The sequence below is a fragment of the Podarcis liolepis genome, assembly GCF_965112155.1.
Source record: "Podarcis liolepis genome assembly, chromosome: 4".
Lineage (NCBI taxonomy): Eukaryota > Metazoa > Chordata > Lepidosauria > Squamata > Lacertidae > Podarcis > Podarcis liolepis.
The window spans coordinates 46,587,670-46,611,646 of record NC_139558.1 but is presented as its reverse complement, the minus strand read 5'-3'; the positions used below and the strand labels follow the sequence as shown (position 1 = coordinate 46,611,646).

The window sequence follows — 23,977 nt, the reverse complement described above, 5'->3', positions numbered from 1 at the left end:
AAGTGATCAGATAAAATTTACATTCCAGAAGTGTTTTCTGAAATAAAAGCACACTGATATCCATACAATGTCAGTATCTGCCTCGCATCCACTGGATGGGTATGCAGGAAGTCTCTTAGCCACCTCACCCAGAATGCCTCACTCTGAGGATGCAAATGCAATAGCAAAACAATGAAAAAAGTTAAATGGAGTGGGGCAGCTGCGGAGGGAGTAGAGTTTGGGGGCAGCAGCAGTAAGAGTGGGAGTGGTGACATAATCTCTTGCACAAAGCCTCTGTACTCTGTGGCTCCCAAAGGACAGTTTTCAGTATTTCAGAATGAGCTTACAATAACAAATCTGTGACTAGCAGTTACTGGTAAAGCATATATTGTGTCATATCAATAGATGCAAACCATTGTACTTATGAGCGGAATGGTGAGTTATATTTTGCTTACTAAATGGCCTATGTGGATGGCACATTCAAGTCTGGTAAAACAGTTCAAAATAAGTGAAAATAATTATAAAATATGAAATAAATAGAAACCATCTCTCACTTGCATACATACCTCGGGATTGCATTGGTAACCCCAACCAATAGACTGGATTATAACAACAAACAGAAAATTTATTACTTATACCCTGCCCATCCAACTGCGTTGCCCCAGCGACTCTGGGCAACTTCCAACATAATATAAAAACACAGTGAGACATCAAACATTAAAAACTTCCTGATACAGATGTCTTCAGAAAGTTGTTTATCTGTTTGACATCTGATGAGAGGGCATTACACAGATCATTGTTCCCTGAAGATTCTTAGACTTATGATTATTCTCAAGCTATAGAATAATAGTGCATTGTTCTCAATAATTTTCTTGATATAGAACCGCCTGCACATATACTGAGCCAGTATATTTTAAGTAATTCTTCAACTGCAGTCACCTTTTCCCAAGATAGTGGAAATTAAGAAAGTGGAACTTTCTACCTCCAAATACAGCTATCCCTAATCTTCAGATAAATAGTGTATGCAGTGAGCAGAAATGGATGTGAAAAAATGTTAAAGCTGTAACCAGCATAAAAAATATGGTGGGTATTTCAATATTATTATTTTTTTATTTCCTGTTAAAATTGGGTTTTAAGTACTTAACACTGCTGGCTTGCCTTTTGCAGCTGTTGAGTATGCAGACTTGGCTAGGGAGCAGAAAAGCAATAGAGAAAATGCAGGCTACTCTTTTAAGCTTCTAATAATCACATAAATTCTGATATGAAAGTGATCTTAGTATCGTTCCCCAGATTCTGATCTCTTGATGGCAGGTCATTATTTGTTCTCCGATGCTTACACTATTGTCATGGCAACTGATAATCTTCAGGCCCATGATGTTCTTTAAACACAAAAATGATTGCAGTCAAACGGATTTTGTGAAAGAATATCTATTTTGTTTTTGTTTTTTAACCATCTGATGAAGTGTACTCTGCCCCATGAAAGGTTATACAAAAATAAATGTGTTCGACTTAGGGTGCCGCAGGATGTTTTATTCTTGCGAGAAACTGGCATGGCTTAACCCTCAAGAATTAAAACAAAAATTATGACTTGTGAAACTGCATGGTTCATATTATTTTCATTGCCTTTTTTATTTAAAAAAATGAGTATTATATAAATGAGTATTACATAAATGAAAGCACACATGATGCTTCCCATAATGGTCCTCTGTGTTTACTGCAGAAATGTCCAAAAAAGAAGAGTGTGATCCAACCAGTTAAGCATTTTAAAGTCCCATTATTTCAATGGTACATACTTCACAGTTTCACTGATAGAATGTTTGATTGGATCATGCTTATAATGTGTAGGGTTTAGGCTGCAACCCGATTCATTCTTATCTGGAGTAAATCCAGTTAAACTCTGGGGCTTGCTTCTGAGCAGTCACATACATACTGTATGGCAGAGCTTTCTAAACTTTTCATGTTGGTGACATATTTTTTAGACAGGCATCATTTTTGCAGCACAGTAATTCAGTTTTACTAGCAAACCACAGGTTAAACTAACTCCTTTCCAGCCCTGGGAGGAGCGTGGGAAGCATTTGTGCGACACACGTACACACTGCAGCCGACACACAACTTGGAAAGCTCTGCTGTACAGTATTGTACTGTTAAGAACGTTATGGGTGTAAGAATTCTATGGGCTACTTCACACATGACTGTTGCTGGAAAGCAAAGTTCTGTTGCCATGGCTAAATTTGCATGGACAAAAGAGGAGCCTCATCTACTAGTCAGCTAATGTGGGTGGCACTGTGATTGTTAATGCCAAACATTCCTCCTATTTAATCTAATAAAAACCACACTATTACTACCACATTGATTGGCCATAGGGAACCCTGAGATTGTAAGGGACTTTTCTAAGAAAGTACATTGTACACAGCCACCTCAAAACTGACCTTCTATCTAGGACCACTCTGCTGCTCAAGTGTCAGCCAAGTCTATAACTGTCTTGGCCTACCAGAATTTCCCTGAGTCTGTCTTTCCTTTCTCATGATTTTGTGCTTGGCTGCCATTCAATTCTCTTCTTCCTGCCAGCCTTTAATGGAGGCTTGCTCCATATTCCTGAGCATCTCCTTGCCCCCCCCCCCATTTGTGAGTACTGTTTTCTGAGCTTCCAGCTGGGTGTCCGTTAATACACCACTGGATCTATGATTTTTCAACATAGCTTAAAGGAATGATAGGTAAATTTCACTCCCTCTTTGGCTCTTTATTCTCTTTGACTGTTTTTCAAACAACAATCTCTCTATTTTCTCTGCCTCCTTTGAAGCTGAGGTCACCTTGCACAGCCACTCACTCCACAACCCCGCCTCTGAAAACTCTTCACCAGCCCACTGTTCTATTGCTGATTTGTGACGTTTTCTCAGTAAAACCTCATTTCTGGAACAACTAAAGCAGAAACAAAGTAATGATTAGTATTGCTAACAATTAGTACTTCGACACAAATAAACCAGCAAGTCCACTCTGTACATTCTGTCGAACGTTTGTTTGCATTTATTAGGCAAAATCCTAAAAGATCCATATACTTTTAAAGGTTTTTAAAGATATAAAGCATGCTTTATAATTCTACAGAGAAGGTCCAAGGGCTTCTCTGGCTCTTTTTTATCTTTGGAGAAGCTAGAAAGCATAGTGCTTGATATACTCACTGAAAATTGTCCAATTCAGGAAGGAGCAGACACATAACTTTGAAGTTGCTGTACAACAAAAAACTTTACTTGGTTTGGTAAATTTTACATAGCTCTGTTATTGCTAGTGCAAACTAATGGCATTAACTTAACAGCACTTATTTTAGAACTACCAGATTGTATGTAGTAAATTACTTGTGGACTCAGATGGATATCTATGTTGCACATAATCTTAAATATGTATATGTCACTGGTAATCAAAATTGGTTGTACTGCTAAGTGCATTTGGGACAGTTCTCAGATTCATAGTGGGGAAATGGATAAAAACTTAATGATGCACCAGCTTTTTGTCTAATGTTGATGTTACTCATGTGTAGGTGGATAATGTTACCATATATTTAGCATGATCCAGTTTGCCTTCATTTAATAATCCAATGTTAGGAATACAATTCAATTCAACTGAAAAGTGCTCAGGATAGCTGAAAAAGCATATGTGAATTATTGATACATTAGCAACTACTAAGACATAATCTAAGGATCTAATCAAGAAACTCCCTTTTCAAGGCCCTTGTTTTTAGCATACAGGCATTAAAGCAGTCAGATGAATGCTCTAATTAGTGCTCTGTTATATATACTTCCATAGAATCAATTGAGTGCTGTCCCTAATCATGATCACATATCTGGCAACCATTTAACAATCTAACTAGACTGATAACAAAAAAGGAGCAGAACTGAAAATAAGCCTACATGGGGGATTAGATACTTCTATATAATGTGTATGTTAAAGTGATAATATCACGTGTTTATATTACCTAACCTAATGTAAATGATGCCATTTCCACTGACCCAATATTTGTGTCACAAATTATCAGAGTTCATGTCAGCTAGATAGAGTAGGATGAATTCTAGGTGATTCATACTTTAATCAACTACGTACTTTTTATAATATCACGAATGCCCCCTGGCTCACCACACACTATTCCACCACGCAGCACAAAATATCCAGATAAAAACCTGGCAAGCCAAAGGCCTATATCATCTAGCAGACTTCTACAAAAATAATAAACCCATATCGACACAAGAAATAAAGCAAACTAGGGAACACCCAAATACCCTGGCTAACACACCACCAACTACACGCCCTCTTAAACAATCCAGTAATAACATCAACAGCCACTAGGCCCTTGACCACCTTTGAAAACCTTCTCCTAACAACAGCGGGACATGGCAAGAGAATGGTATCCACAATAAACAAACTCACTTACAGATGGTACCTAACACCATGGAAACTGGTGCCGATAAGCCCAGGAATCTCACCAAAATGCTGGAGAGGCTGCCCTTCCACTGTCACATACCCCCACATGTGGTGGGAATGCCCCCAAACCCAACTCTTCTGGACAACAGTCATACAAGAAATAAGCAAAATAACTAAACAGCTACTAGAAGTCACCCCAGAACTGGCTCTACTGAACATCTTCCAAGATAACAATGCCCACTCACACAATAAAAAGCTCACAACCCATCTACTCCCAGCAGCCAGAGACATCATAGCCAGACACTGGAGGGACCTGATAGGAATAAACATGGCATGGGAAACAACCTTACTAGAAAAGCTAACCAAGAGACTGAAACTGACACAGGGAGAAATAGAAGAGAACGCCTTCAGTCCAGTATAACTCCCCTTTATCACATACACAGACCAACAAGACAACAACACAAACCAGCCGACAGCATATGATTCAATATGGCTAACTTAACCCAACAATGCTCCCACACAAACAAATCCCACTGAAGCCAACCAAAGACATTCATCCCCTCCCTAGACCACCCCAACCTCTCTCACCACCAAGGAAACATAACAAGTGAATAGAAAGAGAACCTACCCAAGTGACGCTGACACAAAACCTCCACGCATACACTAAGTCAAAGAACATAAGCTTTACCACCCCCACCCCTCTTTTCTTCCCAACCCTATACTGCACATACCACCAGTGTCTCATGACAAATGTAACTGTTGTGTCGAAAACACAACCTGAAAAAAGAGGCAATGCATGTGCTTTTATAAAAGAGGAAAATCTTTAAATAAAAAAAATTATTTAAAAATAATATCACAAATGTGCATGACTGTCTGTCTAACTGAACAAAATGTTTGATGTATACCATTTCTTGCTCACATGAAAAAGGGAAAGAACTGAGTTCTTGGAGCCATTTTGCTCTATATACACCTCTCAGAGGAGTTGGTACTCTCAAAATCTTAAATTTCTTTCAGTGAAACAAAAGTTAATTCTTCAGAGATTTTGTTTTGTAGCAAAATGAAAGCAATGGATAAGGAAGTGGTTATAAATTAATGCAAAAGACAGTAAATATTTACCTGTAATGTTACTACGTACTAATGCTTGGAATATTCATATCCCAAGGGAGTAAATTTTGTGGAAATGCACATTTGATAGTCAAGGGAAATGACAATAACAGTCATTTGTCACCACATTACTATCACAATGGAGAAGGTAAATATATATTGGCTTTGTGCATTTGTGACTTATGAATATTAGTACTGTATAGCACACATCAGAATTCAGCATGAGTTATGAACCTTTTGTCCTCTATGTCCTAGAAATATTAATTAAGCCCATCATAAACTAGGTCTATGTGATTTTCATGTAAAGTATATGATTTGGAACTTGCTTTATTATAGGATTTTTAATAATTAATTTTTGACAAGTTGAGAAATTTAAAAGTTTATTGCCAATGACATTTATGCCTGTTTAGGACTAGGGAGTTGTGCTGTGTTGCATTCTTCCATATAATGTATTTAATTAGTTGTGTTCGCTTCATTTTCTCTAGGGAAATGATAACGGATGCTTTTAATTCTAGCATTCAGACTAAATGCTTTCAAGCACATCTCTTTATCATTGTTCTGAAATGGGAAGAAAGCTTGCTGGGAAATTTGAAATCTGGTGTGTTGCTATTGAGGTTATTGAAAGCAAAAGTATGAACTATGTTTAGTTTACAAATTAATTCAGACCTGATCACTCCAACTATGACTTGGATGTAACAATGAAAACAGCAGTAAACAGCTTATCATTTGAGCTTTATTTAGGTGTTAATCCACTTTCTGACCGTTTGAATTAGAGTATTCAACACCCACATGTATTTGAATTTGTATATGAGAAACAACTTTGGTCTTTCCCTATGTGTTTCCTTTTGTGTTTACCCCCACCTTCTAAAATTAGTTGATTCTGTTGTGCCAATTAAGTACTGACAATGCATGTGTACAGATAGCTGCATGCACATCATCTTTCAAAATTAAAAAATGCCCTGCCCATGAAGTGTGCAAAACAACAGGCAGGCAATTTTACATTCCCAGTACATAATTGTTAACGTGGTTTACATATACAGTTTTCTGGTTTTCTTCAAACCTGAAGGATCAAAAACAACAACCTGTATACAAGGCTACAGTCTGTTCAGAAGCATACCAGAAATAGTTACAAGCATGGCTGGAAAAGGAACAAAAACATTGAGGAAGTAGTGGGGGGTGGAAAGGGGAGTAGCAGAAAGTGGTGATTGACCCACACACACATCAAAACACCAACACGAATCATTTGTGAGCCTGAGTGGAGTAGTTTGGAGCCTAATTATCCCTATATCGGGTAAATCCAAGTGTACTCAGGGGAGGAATAAGGTTGGTATTGTTTGAGAATAACATCATGTGCAGTGCCTTGTAAGTGGACCTCCACTTCCTTTTCATTTCTTATCTACTGCCCCTGCCATCTATTCCAGATGCTTTGGGGCCCCTCAAGGCCACATTTTGAGGTACATGGGAGGGGGCTACAAGGGGAAAAGTCAAATTGTGCAAGACAGAATTTGTTCTGCTATCAGGTGGGCAGAAATGGACCCATCACCTATATTTCCTCTAACACAAGAATTAGCACTATGGCTTTATCGTTTGTCAATGTATGACCTATGTTGTAGGGATGGAAGCCTGCATACTGAACATTGTCTGACAGCAAGAAAGCCCATGCTTTCCCCACTAGCTAAACCACTTTTTAAACCCTGTTACCTGACTCTGTTCTGAAGTCTTGCACTCTACCTTTTATCACCATCCTCTCTGCCTTAATTACAGGTCTTCCAGATGGAGTTGCTTCCCTAGGGTAATTGTAGTCCAACAGCATCTGCAGGGCCAGCGGCTCTTGAATTGTGCCATACATGATTTTATATAAAATCAACTAATGTTTCTTAGTCTATGGAACTAAATGATTGATAATACTCAAACAAACAGAGCTTGGGGTGTTGTAAGGCTGTAAGCATTTCTTTCCATAGAATCAGAGACAGAGTAAATGTACGTGACCTATGTTGAAGATAGGAGTGGACCCAGAATTCAAGCCAGGGTTGCTCAATTCTGCAAACAGCCCCTGGCCATGGGTTAGCAGGTGGCTGAGGGTTCCAGTGGGAAATAATGCTCTGAGAAGTGAATGATCTAATTCTTACTTAAGAGAAACTTTGAATAGTCCATTCCATTGATTTACATAGGCAAGAATGAGCATGCTTATTAAAAAGAATACATCAAGGAAAGACCAGCACAACGTAAGAAAGAAATTTGCTTCAGGTTAAATGATTGTTCCAGTAAGACAAATGTAGTTGTGGTGACTTTCGTGTATTCATTATTTATTTATATAGGCTACCTCTGAACTATTTAATATGTACAAATATGTTTAAGTGGTATGCAGGAAACTAGAGCAACTAACAATTTTAGCATATGTTACAAAACTACGGAGTCGCAAATGCAAGCATTGCATTATAAAATTACTAAGAAATGCAGACAGATATCAATTCCTCCTTCTTCTGATACTCCTTACCTCTCAGTCTCCTGTCTCTCACCCACACATGCACCTTGTTTCTCACTCAGAGAGCTCAACCCTAAATCTCACAGTTTAGAGGGCACCTTACATCATAACCCTGTTTTTTTATGGGCAGCCACCAAGGGAGATGGAGTTTCCTCAGGATCCCCACAGCTGTGTATTATTCAGCAGTCAGCTGCGCTATACACACCATGTTCCAGGCTATAACTGGTTTGGTTTAGTTTCCCAGCGGTCTGGTTTGTTGATAATACTACATAATGTTGCTTATGCTGCATATTCCTGCTTTATAAGTATCTCTCTATCTTTAAATGTGAAGTACCATTCTGAGTCAAGTCTACTTGAAGTGGTGAACAAAATTTCAAGCATAAAAATAATATAATAATAAAACTTTTAAATGCAAAAAACCTCCAAATATATTAAAATATAGTTCAACCAGCCTATATCAAACTCTTCTTATCTCCTGATGATCACTTCGGGGATAAATATTAAACCAATGCCTAGCCGCAGTGAATTCTAACTTTGTTGTGTCTCTCTAGTCCAACTATAGAGATTATGTTTAAATTAAATACAAACAGATTGTTGAAAGAAGAAGAAATATCAGATTAATTGAAACAGGTTAACATTTTTTTGCAACAAAAGATTAATTTGGCAAGATAACCCTGTAAAAACAAGTTTCCATAGATTATCTGTTAGAATGACCTTAAATATTACAATGCACATAATATTTCAATGCACATAAATAGAATTTTTTAATATTACTTTGAAGTTTTGTATATTTCTTACAAGGTGCTAATTGTGCTGAATCAAGTTGACAACACTGCATAATTTTTAGGTTAATATTAGCATAATCCTTCAGGACACTGTTTAGAGGAAGTATAGAAATGTAATGTACACAATATTTTGTAGAACGTGAAAAAAGGCTATATTTTTGTCAGCTACAAGTTCTATAATAAAAGTCATGAATTTTAAATGTATTTTGATAATCAAACATACTATTTTTGCACTTAACCTGCTCCCTTTAAAAAGACCTCATTTTGAATACTTATTAGTCTAATTCTGAATGCTAAGTAGATAAAAGAATCTGAGTAATTTGTGATTTCAACATTTTTAGACTACTAAGTGACATTTTTATAGTTTTCAAATTTAAAACTCTACAGAACCATTATAGGAAGTTATTGGCATAGATTTAAAATATACTGTTGCATGCCACCCCAATCTCTGAGTGGTGCAGGATTCCAGGGGTTCAACGTGCTTACCCAGAGTCTGTTTTTCCTTTGGGAATGAGGCATAGTGAAGACTGTGGTGTCTTTATGATATATGGTTTATTTACACATATGTATAACCTGAGCCTGCAATGGTGGTATTCAGAGCATCAACACTCCAAATGGGTCTTACTTCTCCCATAGCCGCTGCCTTGAATCCAAACAGAAATCAAACATTGTTCTCATACCTCACTTCTCTCTAGTTTGCTGCTTTACTTCTAGGTCACATCACTGCTCCTTTTAACTCTCAACTCTAAAATCTGACTTTATATGTTGAGGGAGGGGACCCCACCCGCACTTGCTGGATCCGGGTTTTAGAGAGGTCTGGCACACATCTCAACACCCCGAAACTCGTAACAATATATTTTGAGTATCTATCTTTACATGATTTACTTGGAAATGGTTTTTGATCTACTGTATGCCTCTGCAATAAGTAGTTACAAGAACCATGTACACTGGTGCCCCGCAAGACGAATGCCTCGCAAGACGAAAAACTCGCTTGACAAAAGGGTTTTGCGTTTTTTGAGTCGCTTCGCAAGACGAATTTCCCTATGGGCTTGCTTCGCAAGACGAAATGTCTTGCGAGTTCTTGCGAGTTTGTTTCCTTTTTCTTAAAGCCGCTAAGCCGTTAATAGCCGCTAATAGCCGTGCTTCGCAAGACAAAAAAACCGCAAGACGAAGAGACTCGCGGAACGGATTAATTTCGTCTTGCGAGGCACCACTGTATTCTTTCTGTGTATTTTTGAGGTTGCTTTCATTTAAGACAAAAGTTGCATTTTCTGCTGCATTGCATCTATTCTTTGTACCAAACTAAGGTGGACTGTGGATAATCTGAGCACTACACTGTCTAGTCCAGTTGTATGGGTTCAGTACCATTTTTTATTTTATCTATGTACAGTTGAATACACAAAGAAATCTCGTAAGTGGTTTACAGTGTTGTGGCCTGACAACGTAGACAAGGTACTTTGAAGAGCTCACAAGCTCACAGCCAATCACTTGCATAGGGTGGTATGAGGGACAATAAACAACTTGAATGCTGACAAGACGAAAGTACTATAGGTAGATGTTTCTTGTTTACCACCTATTCTGAATGAAATTGCTATTTTAAGACAGCAGGTTCATAGCTGGGGGTATTCCTAGATCTAGCACTGCCACTAGAAACCCAGGTGTCCTTTGTGGCATGTAGTGCCTTTTCCAGCTAAGGCTGGTTTGTCACTTGTAACCACTTCTGGCCAGAAATAGTCTTGTAGTATATTACAATGTAATATAATTTTCAAGGATAGAGGCTTATGATCTTGATTCAAGATGAAATTTTAGAAATGGTGGAATTGATGATGATGATGATGATGATGATGATGGTGATGATGATTAATTGAATTTATATACTGCCCTATACCCGGAGGTCTCAGGGCGGTTTTGAAACTTTTTTTATTTTGAAATTTACATGCTAAAAACATGCTTCATCTGGATTTAAATGTGCAACACAAAGCAGTTCAAGATAGCATTACCTTTGGGGAAATGCACATCATTTGTTAGAAAGGAATGAGCTGTATATTTAAAAATTATAATGAAATCTGATTATATAATAACTAAGACACAATTCTGTAGTCAGATGAAAGAAATCTTCCTATGACTTCTGATCAATAACATAGTGGGATTTTGTTAAAAATGATCTCTCAATAGATGGTCTCTTTTGCCTTGGAATGGCTTATTTCATGAAAAAGAAAAGACTGCTGGTTTTGTGTTGTTGAGTACCTGTCTCTTCAGGAACTTAGTGGTATTGATAATAGGATCGTTTTTTCACCTCAGAAAGGCACTTCAGACCATTCTAGTTCTTTTTACTCTAATTGGTGATGTAGAGTCTGACCAACAGAATCCTATTCCACTGTAATTGTTCTCAAAAAGCGTCAGACTCAAGTATCAGAACCACAGGAGATAAAAAACAGCAATGGTAATATGTATTATTATTCTGTTTAATTTTTTGGGGTAGAGTTTGTTGAATTCTGTTTTTTTTAATCAAGAGAGTTAACTTGCTTCAGGTTCATTAATAATTATATATTCTTATTCAATGCATGTATATCCAACCTTTCTTCCACAAACGAACTCAAGGCAATATACACAGGGTTTCCAGGTGGTTTCCTCCAGCATCAAAGATGACCTGGGCTGCTCTCAGCTCCAGCTCCTAACCTCTGGGCTAGACCTAGATATACTTACTTTTGGCAAGGTTACTCCCTATATCTGGCTTCAGACCATGTCTTGGTACCAATAATATATAAAATATGCCAGTCAGTGGGAGACATCCAGTGATGTCCATCCACTTGCAAAATGGAAATCTGCTTCTGTGATGGGAATTCTAGATTGTTTCTTCCTGTCTCCAGCTCCCCTCCCCTCCCCATGAACACCAAAATCTGCTCTGGAGAATCCCCCAACCCTTGGAGCAGATCTTTGGGGCTGTGGCAGGAAGAAAGGAAAGAGAGTCTTGTTGCATGAGCAGATGCCCTCTTGCACTGTGTTGGAGTTTACCCCAAAATGAATTTGTGTCTAACACAAGCTTGGAGGATTTTATAAATTATGAAATCATTCCTATGCAATAAGAGGGTATATTTACTTTTAAAATTGTAATACTCCTTACTTTAAATATTCTGTTTTTTAACTTGCTGCCTCACAGCGGTTCTGGATGTTTTCTTATCTTCTGTGGGAAATGTTTGCGAGAGACTTTGCTTTCCCGCAGTCTTATGAGAAAGGACTACTGTTCCTGCCATCACACTTCAGTGGTGTAGGCAATATATTAGAACTTCACAGCTATATGTATAAATTATATGTATTAGCTTTTGCACATTGTTGGGGAAAGTAAATTTAAACAGTGAATTTAAATTTAGCCAGATAAGTTGTTTGTTTGTATGTTCAACATGATATTTTATTTTCCCATTCTGCCACGCAAATAGATTTTAGAAACATAGAATTAACTAGCTATGCAATTCACCCACAGGCTTGGATACAAGGGCATCTTTCTGTGAGCAGAGAACCTCTTCTGCTCACAATAGGGCTATTTCTGGCATAGCCAGAGTACTGCATGTTTTTCTGTTGTGCAATTTCCGAGTGGTCCATGGGGAGAAAGGTGGGAAGCCACTGCTGTAAAGGCATCACATTCATTTCCTGCATTAATATTTTAAATGTATTATAAACGTTTGACCTACTACTTTTAATCATATAATGTCCTAAACTATAGTGTCATGGTTTTTATTTCCTTCTACAGAAGATTTGATAGATCAGTGGAGAAATGGAGGAATTTCCATCACGATATGAAAAACTTTAACCACTGGTTAACTGAGGCAGAACAAAATTTAGCTAAAATATGGATAGAGTCCGAGGATCCAGAAGTTTCCACAACCAAGCAATATATCAAGGTAGGGCTCACCTATAACATATTTTTACTTCAAGATTTTCTTATCTGTATGTGTATTTGTTGCAAATGGTTTCCCATAGGCTCTCATCTAGAGGGCAGATATTAACACCACTTTGAGGTATTTAACTTCATGTTTATACTCTGGGGGATTATTGTAAACTGATATGATTTACAGCATAACCCTAACTTTATCTACTCAGAACTAAATCCTGTTGAATTCAGTGGGGTTTGTTCCTAGGTAAACGGGATTAGGATTGTAGACTTAATGATTCCTCAATTTGTATATGTTAAAATAATTAACAATAATAAAATTACTTGTTCACACAAGTAAAAAAGATACTGCAGTACAGCTAATCAACATTCATTTCCTTCTTGTTTTGTGGGTCTTTATTTGACAATAGCTTTTAAAGCATCACTTACTTCTGACAATAAAAGAAAATACATTTAAATTAGTGATGCCTGGCTTCTTACCCTTTCCTCCAAGGCATGTGCCAGCTAATCTGTCATCCCCAGGCCATTAATTTCGAGTCACAATATACTTTTAAGCAGCAGTTGTTTAGGATGCAACAATAGCGTAAGCTGATCATAGCCACACTTACCTGGGTGGAGGCCCATTGAATTCAGTAAGACTTACTACGAGTCAACATGATTAGGATCACAACCTTCATTGCAAATTTTGTGTTACTAATGCTATGTTATTCTGTTTATTAAAGTTGGTAGCAGCACCATACATATATATATAAAGGGTGGATATTAAAATATATTCTAAAGAGTAACCCTAACCTCTTTCCCCTGATGTGCTAGTTTACTACTTGCATTGAACTTTGATCATAGAGGAGGAGAATTAAAAAAAAGATGACTGTCCAACCTGCAGTATGAAGCAGTATAGAATACAGAACAGAGGGGAAATTGGGACTGCTTTGCTTTTTCTGTATGGTTTATTTAGCCTTCCCCAGCAGGGATCAGTGGAGAGTTTCCTGTTCTTACTACATCCCTTTCCTACTTTTCTTTATTTAGCATTAACAAACTATGCTTCAATATTTCTTTATCAGAATAAACATTGCGCCAAATATCCTTCTCATCTCACCCTACTCCCAGTGTTATATATTCTGCTTCCTTAAGCAGTACAGCTAATTCATTGAAGAATTATGTGTTGCCTGCGTGTAAGTCATCCATACTTATGTCATCATTAAATTTATTTTTAATTTGATGGATCTAATTTTAATGCAGCATGAAGGAACGAATTCTTCTGGGGCAACACAAGATGCAGTGTCCATAGCAGCATATTGCTTAGCTGTCTGTTTTGGTCAGTGAATCAGAATATGCTCACACATATTATATTCATAGTTCTCATTAGTCTTTATGTCACAGAAATGTGGTTGATATCTTTTTTTTAGTGATCAGGTGTTAGATTTATTAAAGAAAGTCAGCCTTCTCATCATGTTGATCTATTGGAATTTCCATCCAAATCTGTGAAATAGAAAGCTTAAGTCTATATACTATATTGTCTTCATAGTGTTTAAGCCTCTGACACCGATTGGCTGACTTGGGTTTGGTGGCAAGGGCTATTCAGGAAGCTAAATAGTTTGCAGTCTAACTTATTTGAGAGGAAGCTGTTGGTTTGACTCAAACTAAAATGGAAAAGCACCCGAGGTTTTTGATCACCTAAGGCAGGCATGGCCAAACCTGGCCCTCCAGCTGTTTTGGGACTACAACTCCCCTCATCCCTAGCTAACAGGACCAGTGGTCAGGGATAATGGGAATTATAGTCCCAAAACAACTGGAGGGCCACATTTGGCCATGCCTGGCCTAAGGAGTAAAGGAAACTAAAAGAAGAGTGTAGCAAAGTTGACTATAGACTGAGGGCCAAACTAGATGCACAATAAGCGGTTGGAGATCTGTGATGGATCTCCTGTCTCCCTCCCTCCCTCTCCCTCCTTAAGCAGCTATGAAGAATGTTTCAAATCAAAACCACAATGTTGCAGCATTTCCCCCATATAAATTCCTACCCTAAAGCATTTTGCTTCAGGTACCCAAAATGTTCCCTAAGCAAACAAATAACACCACCAAGAGCAATTTACATTGGTTAACCCCTCCCCCCCTCTTTTGGTATCTCTGAGCACCAAAATTCTCAGATGAAAAGTTGCAAAACGGCCAGTTCTGGTTGCAGTATCAACAGTATTGTTAAAAGGGTATTAGAATAGAATGTTACTGCTTTATTTGGCCACCCCATTTCACTTTGAATAATGTGTTTTGGTTACCATATTTTATGGAGAATATAAAGCAGTTACTTAGCATTCAGAGTAAAGCTCCCCATGTTTAATCTTAAACTAAAAGTCTAAAGCTAAGTTCACCCCAAATTATTCCCTGTTTAGTTTTCATACTCTGCATTCAATGATGTATAATTTATTTTGTACAACTGTGTATGTAGCTACTGTACTTGTCAGGAGTGATCCTTCACATCTGTGAGAGATAAAGCTTTTCAGTTTCATGCTGTTTTGCAGTTGCTGCACACGCGAATCAAGTAAATAATAATGTTTAATTTTATATGCTCTGTAACTCAGACATGGTCAAATGAGGCCTTCATCCTCTGAAGTGTTTCCCAGTTGGTTTCAGTAGAGATATCAAACTTAGTGGACAAAATATAAACCATTTTAATGCATTTCAACAGGAACTCTCGGGTGTTCTCATTATGTAGTTGGATGTGTTTTGATGGCTGAATGGCTGTCACCTCCAAAAACAAAAGGTTGTTTAAAAATATACAGCAGTGTTTTCATCACCTTTTAAATTTTTAGAGGGCATCATTATTAAAGTTTCATGTTTTTCTCTGCATCAGTAAAGGGTAGAGAGTTTGCATTCAGTTGATTAGCTTACAGGACAGGGAAGAACATATATTTGACAACTTTGTTGTACTGCAATGTTACAAGTATTTCATCAGCCATCCTGACTATGATTAGCATGAATGAGCACATGTGTAGGCACTCAGAGAAATGATCTTGGCTGCTTTACTCTTCCCTGGTTGTTCAGCTGCAGTGCTGATCAAGGCCATGGTTTGACTTTGGATGATGTTCAAACTGGGACTCTTTGTTTAACTTTCGGCAGGTAAACCATGAGCTGCAACTAACATTTGTCCTGTGGTTTACAACTCAGTGAGTACTAAATCATGGACCTGGGTTCAGACAACATAGCTAAGCCAAATAATGGCTTCCCTCAGCACAGTAGCACAGCAACAAAGCAGCTGTTGAGGAGCAAAACAACTGTAATCTCCTCTCCAGAAGCTTTTGCATTTGCTCATTTGTGCTAAACCATGGTATGACTTGGTGTCACATGCAAAAGAGGACATTGCCTTTGATTTCCTCTTTGCATCTTTTGAAAATCACACTTCAAAGCACATATGGGTGTATCACGCTAATATGTGAATGTGTGGACTATATGGTTCAATGACGCTGAAGATACACAGGTTTTGAGTTCCTGTCTTCAGTCCCTAACAAAAATGGATGCTACTATATGTTTAGACTATATTTGTAGCATAAGGCAGTGACAGATTTGCAGGCAATGATTAAGACTTCACCTGAACACCTCACTAAAAATAAGAGAACTATGGGGTAAAATCAACTTCTTACTCCACCCCATACTTTCACATAGAGGACAGACAAAAAACAACAACCCTTCATCTAATGATATGGTTTAATATCTGACAAGGCACCATTCCACATAGTCTCAACCTGGAAGGAGACTTTAGGGGGGTGCTACTTGTAGGGGGAACTTAAAAGCCTTCATCCACGAGTGGATCAATTTCACATACCTATCTTTTAATTAGCAGATGATGCACATAATATATCCTTTCTCTGGACCGTTTCTTCCTTTTTGTATCATAGGCCAAGCTATTGTAGCCAGGTAGCTAATGTGCATGTATGTGCAGAAGATGCAGTGGATCTGGGAAGAAGGCATGCACACACTTAAGAGATGTTGCTTCAATTTGTGTAAGCTGTGTGGAGTCCCTGTCTCAGAAAATGGTGGGAAATAAGTAAAAATGATAACAAATTTATGAAAAGAGCTGTCATATCCCTGCAGAACCATGGCAATTTTGGGGGGTTCTTGGCTTATGTGAAGCAGGGGTGCAATTTCTAATTAATCAGGCGGATTAATAGGTAAAAAAAAACCCACAGAAGTAATTTGATTGACTAAAAAGATGTCCTCTAAAATCAGTCGATCAGTAGATTTGTATTTCTAATGCAAATATTTTTAAAAGCACCATAAAGGAGAAGGTATTCCCATTCTTTTTCTCAGATGGGTGGGACTGCCTTTAAAACGATGCTGAAGAAATAAAACAAAGGGTGGTGCCCAGCACTGCGGTTCTGTTCATGCCATGGACTTATGCACAAGTGACACGAGTTTCCCTTTCTCTCTAGCTTCCTGCAGTACCCACACCCTCAAAATCTGCTCCATAGGTTAGGCGGATTCTCCAGAGCAGATGGCTGGGTATGTAGGGAGGGAGGAGAGAAAGAGGAAGCCCCATTGTATGAGCAGAAAACACTGCTTTTGTTGAATATAACCCAAAGTACACTTTATTTAGAACTTTTTTTTTCTTATACACAGATTTATGGAGGTGTATTCTATCTGTTAACCCATACAATTAATTAGGATTTATCTAACCAGATAACAACACTAATAAGAATAGATATAGTATCATGCCCACTTTAAATTAACATCTCATCTCCTTAGATTTGATTGGGTTCCCATATGAACCATATAGCTGTAATTACAGTACAGGTCCCAAATGTTCCCTTCCCCTGTGATAAGGAACACTCCTCCATCAGAGAAAACTGCTTCCCTTGGAGGAAGTTCCCTTTGGATTTGATTCATTCTTTACAAAGGAAAACATTATATAATAATATTGTTCAGTTCTCTGGGTGATACAGTTATGGGATATTTTAACCTCATGTGGAAAAAAACAACAACTAAGACTTTACTAGTGAAATATTGAGCTATCACTTGCAATCTCCCAGTGGAAATACAGCACTTTAATGACTAAAAACGAGCACAGAAGTAATCAGCTGTGATATTTCTCTAGGCAGCCAACCAAGAGGCACTTTGGAAAAATGTGGGTCAGTAAGAAGATAACTAACTAAATCTGGTATCAAATAAGAATCCCCAAGTCTAAATCACAATAATTGCAGCGAGGGGAATAGAAAAGGCAGCCAAATAAATGTAGCTTTAGTTAAATGTGATACCTGATATCAAGAACTGACACCTACTCCAGTAAGAAATATTAATATCTACAGCCTGAATCCTTATTTTAATTTCCTCTTAATATGCCTGTTTTGTTTTTGTTGTATGTGTGTGTGTTTTTTTAAAAAAACAACTTCATGCATATAAAAAGAAGAGAATGATGCTTATCAAGAAAAAATAGGCAACACATTTCAGGATTGTTCAAATGGCTAACATTTTTAAGAGGCGATGGCATAAGAGGCTCACTGAATGTGTGAGAGAGAAGTGGCAGACCATTATTGCGATGCACGTAGGATCAGCTATCTGCCTGCTCGCTATGCAAAAATTTACTTATCTGCGCATAAAGAATTACGCCCATACCTCACAATCAACACCACAGATTCAGATATCCAGACATTGGGATTTTGCCCACTTCCTTATTCCCTTGCTTGTTTCTGCTTGGCTGATCGGAGGCAGCCATTTGGGGGCAGAAACTATGCAGGGAGGGGCAACTAAGAGATCAGGCAAATCAGTTTTCCCCTTTTCCTTTCTTTTGCCGATTGGGCAGCCATTTCAGGAAGAAATCTCTGAAAGATTGGAGCGAGAAATTGGAAAAACCCTGGATTAGAAATATTTACATAGGAAATAATGGAAATGGTGGACTCGTTATGTAAACGCTTGCCTAACTAATGATTTCCATGGAATGCATTGTGTTCTGTAAGCCAGACCTGCGTGTAATTATGACAACTGAAGTGAAAACCATTTGCTTACCTGTAACTGATATTCTTGAACATCATTAATTGCATTAGCCCTTGCAATTCTGTGAAAAATAAAACAAAAAACCAGTAGCCTTTGTAAGAAAGCAAGGAGACAAAGTAGAACCATCACTTGGGGCAAAGTGTTAAATAATCCACACACCATGATTCTAGTCCTCACCCCAGCAGTTAACAAAATAATAATCACACCAATGACTCTTACACATCTAGTTTCACCCTGTGAATGCTGTGCATCTGTACAGAGGAAACTTCAATAACATTTTAGAGTTCTGGTCCATGGCTGGTGAATGATGGGAGTTGTATTCCAAAAACAAATTCTAATGTTTGAATAGATTTTGTAGTTTTCAAAAAGGAAAAAGGTACTCAGAGCTCCTCCAACATGACCATTAAGGTTATCACTAGCAGTCCCAGCTAGTTCAACCAGTTCTTACAATTGACAGCTCTCTTACAAGCCAGAATGACATGCTGCAAAGAAACTATTATGAAGACTTCTTTTGTGCTCTTTTTCTGGTTATGTATAAGCCACCTTTCCTTGCAGTAGCCACACATCTATGTTTTCACGGTAGGGTGGTCACGCATATGACACCCAAGACTTGTGGTTCTTTATATGTAAGACAGACATGGACAGGACAGTATTTTAATTATATTATCCTTTAAATAGAACACTGCCCCTTCAATTGAGGTGTGCCCTCTGTCAAATAGAACATATGACCTCCGTATTTCATAGCCATTATCAATGCAGCTGATCTATAGGATTTTGAAACTTTGGGCAAACTAGCTCGCACACGTTTCTGGAGTTCCTGAACTTGTCAGCTCCTGTTTGCCCAGCCTGTTTCATCTGAAGTTTCTGAAACCTTGATGGAGTTTCCTTCAAAAACACATTTTAAAATCTAAACCATAGCAACTATTTCTGTTTGACGTTGTGACTTTGAACGTGAACCAGTCACACTCTTAGAGACGACTGATTTCAGAGACAGAGCTAAACAGAGCTAAACATACTTAAATGGGTCTCACTGACATCAACAGGATTAAAAGTACTTTGCTTTCACTGGATCATGCCCCAAATGTGTATTAAGAGTAATATTAGTAGAAGTCCTAATTTAATGACTCTGTAAACAAGACTCAGGATAAAATTAAGCGCTTGCTGCTTACTAGTAATTATGAATTTAATCAATGGACTTCCAGTTACAATGCAAAAGTATTCATTTGTTTCTCTTAGGAATATGATGGTGCTTAATTGAAAGCTGAACAACATCTGCTTCAATGTTCTTTTGTTTGTGTGCTAAAAGTTTAAATTGACTTTTAGGAACAAGCCAATGTTGGTTTTTCCAGTGAGACTTGAGACAAAATGGATTTTTAATTCCAAGACAGCATATTGCGATTAAATATCCCTATGAGGTTCATATTTCTGTTTTCGTAGCAGAAAGTGAACTCTGATCTGTTTATGGCTCCTGAGAGAACACTATTCCAGCATAATTCTCACGTATGAGTATAACACTTTTAAAATATCATTTATAAATCATTTGTTAGGAAAGTTTTTCACAGCTGGATTCTGAAACAAAAGCCTTACAAAACACAGAGCTTACTTTCACTTAGCAGAAGTAATTCTTAAAGGATGCTGTGATAGGCAGTTAAAATGGCCAGAAATTAGACTCAAGCCACAGTCGGTTCCAGACCTGGAGACTGATGATGGATTGGTTTAATATAGTATACAGTAGAAACAATCCAGCCACGGTTTAACCTTTTAAAAACCCATTGAATTCAGTGGGAAAGTTGAATATCTGCCTTAACTTAATATCAACATCAATGAAACAAGTGTTTTACTTAAGAACATAAAAACGTGAGAAGAGCCCTACTGGTTCAGGCCAAAGACCCATATTGTCCAGCATCCTATTCTCACAGTGGCCAACCAAATGCCAGTGAGAAGTCTGCAAGCAGGACCTGAGTACAATAACACTCTTCTTGCTTTTGCTTTCCAGCAACTGATATTCAGAGGTTTACTGCCTCTGACACTGGTAGTAGAATATAGCCATCATCACTGATAGCTGAACTGTACCAGTGCAGTGGTACCTCAGTTTAAGTACTTAATTCGTTCCGGAGGTCTGTACTTAACCTGTTCTTAACCTGAAGCACCACTTTAGCTAATGGGGCCTCCTGCTGCCACTGCGCCACCGGAGCACAATTTCTGTTCTCATCCTGAAGCAAAGTTCTTAACCTGAAGCACTATTTCTGGGTTAGCGGAGTCTGTAACCTGAAGCGAGTGTAACCTGCAGCACATGTAACCCGAGGTACCACTGTATTGTATGTGTGAACAATGAGCTGTCCAGTCATTGCCCACCCTTTCCCAAGCATCCTCTACTCAGAACCATTCTTCAGTTGTGAAAGGGACAGCAAGCAGCTGAATTAATTGAGTGAACCAGTCAGGTTCCTGCTCATGTCTGCTTGGACAAAGGCCACTGTTTTGAATGGTTTGTGCACACACAGAACTCACTGCCTGGTGTTAATGAACAATCAGAGGGAAACTGGTGCAGAGACAACTCCCTAGATTTCCACTTTAGTGAGCCCCCTGTCATCATCTGGCATGTGGTTCAGTTACCCCATATACTAGCAAGGCCCATCAAAATGGAACGTTACTGAAACAGGAGGTAGAATGTGTATTATGCCTTGATTAAAATTGGTAAGGTTGCTGAGAGTCACATAAAATTGCTTAGTCACTCCTGTCCCAGTCAATTTAGCTTTTTAATATAAATTATTAATGTAGAAAATAAAAGGTAAAGATCACTTGAATATAGCTCCATTATCCATTCTATTAAATTCTGCACCTGGCTTTACCAGGTTTTGGTGAGACTTTTATTACTCTCTTAAGACATTGTCTGTGAGTATTTCTGGGTCTAGCCTAATGCTTTGGAATCAGAAAGCTGTCGTGGATATGAATGTTTCTTATCTGCTACTCTGGGTGGCTGCACTCATTTCTTGGAAGCTAGGATCTAGCCACTGATGTCTTTGTAATGTTGATGACTGAGTCTTGCAATGCACTGTGACCACTGTTGATGGTGAACTGAAAGCTTAATATGGTACTGAATGGCACTCATAAGGATGGGGAGTCTGAAACCTACTACTGGCTTCGCAGCAGTTGACACTACTTTCAAGTAGTGTAAGCCAGAGATTGAAATCTGTGTCTCAAGTCTGTTTGTTTTTAAATTAATTTATATGAGCTATTTTGGGAGACAAACTTTGTCTTAAAAGTGGGATAAAAATAAACAATGACAACAAAATAGAACAGAGCAGGGGCTTTTTGTCAGTTACTCAAGGCTTGACAAGCAAACCGCAATATCAAGGTACAAATGCACCTTGTTTTAATAGCCCTCAGAAAGCAATATAATGCTTATCTCTCTCAATAAGGCTAGTGTCTGTGTGTGATTTTATGAGCTATAACTGCTGGAAATTTATAGATGCTAGAAGTGTTTGTTGGGATAGCGGTATTTTTACTATTGAAAACAATATGGGTTTTTGTTTAGGTCTTAAAGCTACTTTCAGCCAGAGAGGTTAAGAAGCGTAAGTCGTTGTACCATATTCCTAAATAAAGAAAATACGTAGATATCCCAAAAACGTTCATTAGGCCTCTTTCTCTTTCCTTGCATTCCCCTTCCCGTTCCTTATATATCAGCACTGGATTAGTTTGTCCTAATTTTAAAGCAGAAAGCAAAAGACAGATCAAATGAATGGATCATTTCTTTTAAAAGATCATTAATCCCATGCTTTCATTACTCTCTTTTAGTGTGAACTGATTTTACAGCTCTTAAGTATTTTTAAAATGCCAATTGTGAAGTCATGGTTAAAGATGCAGTAAAGCTTCATCTAGTTTTTCAGTCTATTTAAAGCTCTAACACAACAGCTTTTAAGTGCCATTTCTGGAGATGTTTATTTATTTCTCCTACCCACCCCCTAAACAACTTTTAAAGCCATGGTACTGTGACATTAACATTAACTACACTTCCATGTGTCTGTTGTAGCTGTGTTTCTTAAGCAGTTGTCGTGTGTATATAGCACTAAGGCACGGTTGTGGCTTCTGTCTCCATTCTTATGAAGAGAAAAAAATGTCTATACACAGGAGCAATCCTACTCTGGATGCCAAGTATTCCCCTCATATAAGAGAATGGGGAAACATGCTGATTTATGCATCCATTTGATATTCCTTTAAGACAGAGGGACTAGTTGTACATGTGAAAAGGATCTAGGGGTCTTAGTGGACCACAAACTTAACATGAGTCAACAGTGTGATGCAGCAGCAAAAAAAGCTAATGCTGTTCTAGGCTGCATCAACAGAAGTACAGTGTCCAAATCAAGGGAAGTAACAGTACCACTCTGTTCTGCCTTGATCAGACCACACCTGGAATACTGTGTCCAGTTCTAGGCACCACAATTTAAGAAGGATGTTGGCAAGCTGGAACATGTACATAGGAGGGCAACCAAGATGATCAAGGGTGTAGAAACCAAGCCTGATGAGGAATGGTTGAAGGAGCTGGGTATGTTTAGCCTGGAAAAGAGAAGACTGAGAGGAGATATGATAGCCATCTTCAAATATATGAAGGGCTTTCACAAGGAAGATAGAGCAAGCTTGTTTTCTCCTGCTCTGGACAGTAGGACTCAAACCAAAAGCTTCGAGTTACAAGAAAGGAGATTCTGACTAAGCATCAGGAAGAACTTTCTGATGGTAAGAGCTATTCAACAGTGGAACAGGCCCCCTTGGAAGGTGGTGGACTCTCCTTCATGGGAGGTTTTTAAGCAGTGGTTGGTTGGCCATCTGTCATGGATGCTTTAGCTGAGATTCATGCATTGCAGGGTGTTGGGTTAGAAGATCCTTCAGGTTCCTTCTGTGATAGGGATTGGGGAAGCTGCAGGATGTTGCTGGACTACAGCACCCATTATTCCTAATCATTGGTTTTGCTGGATGGCACTGATGGGAGTTGGCATCCAACAATATCGGGAGGGCAACAACTTTGTGAAGGTAAACTGTTCCAATTTAGCAGATGGGTAGTTGAAGCTGAGAACCAAGATTAAAGGGAGATTAGTTGTAGAAATTGCATTAAGTGTTTTGATCTACACCAGGCATCCCCAAACTCGGCCCTCCAGCTGTTTTGGGACTACAACTCCCACCATCCCTAGCTAACAGAACCCAGTGGTCAGGGATGATGGGAAATGTAGTCTCAAAACAGCTGGAGGGCTAAATTTGGGGATGCCTGACCCACACAGACCTCATTGGTGCCAAGATAGGCTCTGGGAAGACACACCTGGGAAGACTGAATGGGCAGTAAGTGAGCACTGGACT

General features: G+C 38.4%; 1 protein-coding gene across 22 annotated transcripts in view; it reads left to right on the top strand.

Moving 5' to 3' along the window:
• Window positions 1-23,977, top strand: part of DMD (dystrophin) — a 1,010,042-nt gene that overhangs the window by 531,501 nt on the left and 454,564 nt on the right. For all 22 annotated transcript variants that reach the window (XM_083498284.1, XM_083498278.1, XM_083498289.1 and 19 more), the window contains one exon: window positions 12,512-12,662. In XM_083498284.1, the coding sequence (XP_083354410.1) occupies window positions 12,512-12,662 (151 nt within the window). The remainder of the gene's footprint in view (window positions 1-12,511; window positions 12,663-23,977) is intronic.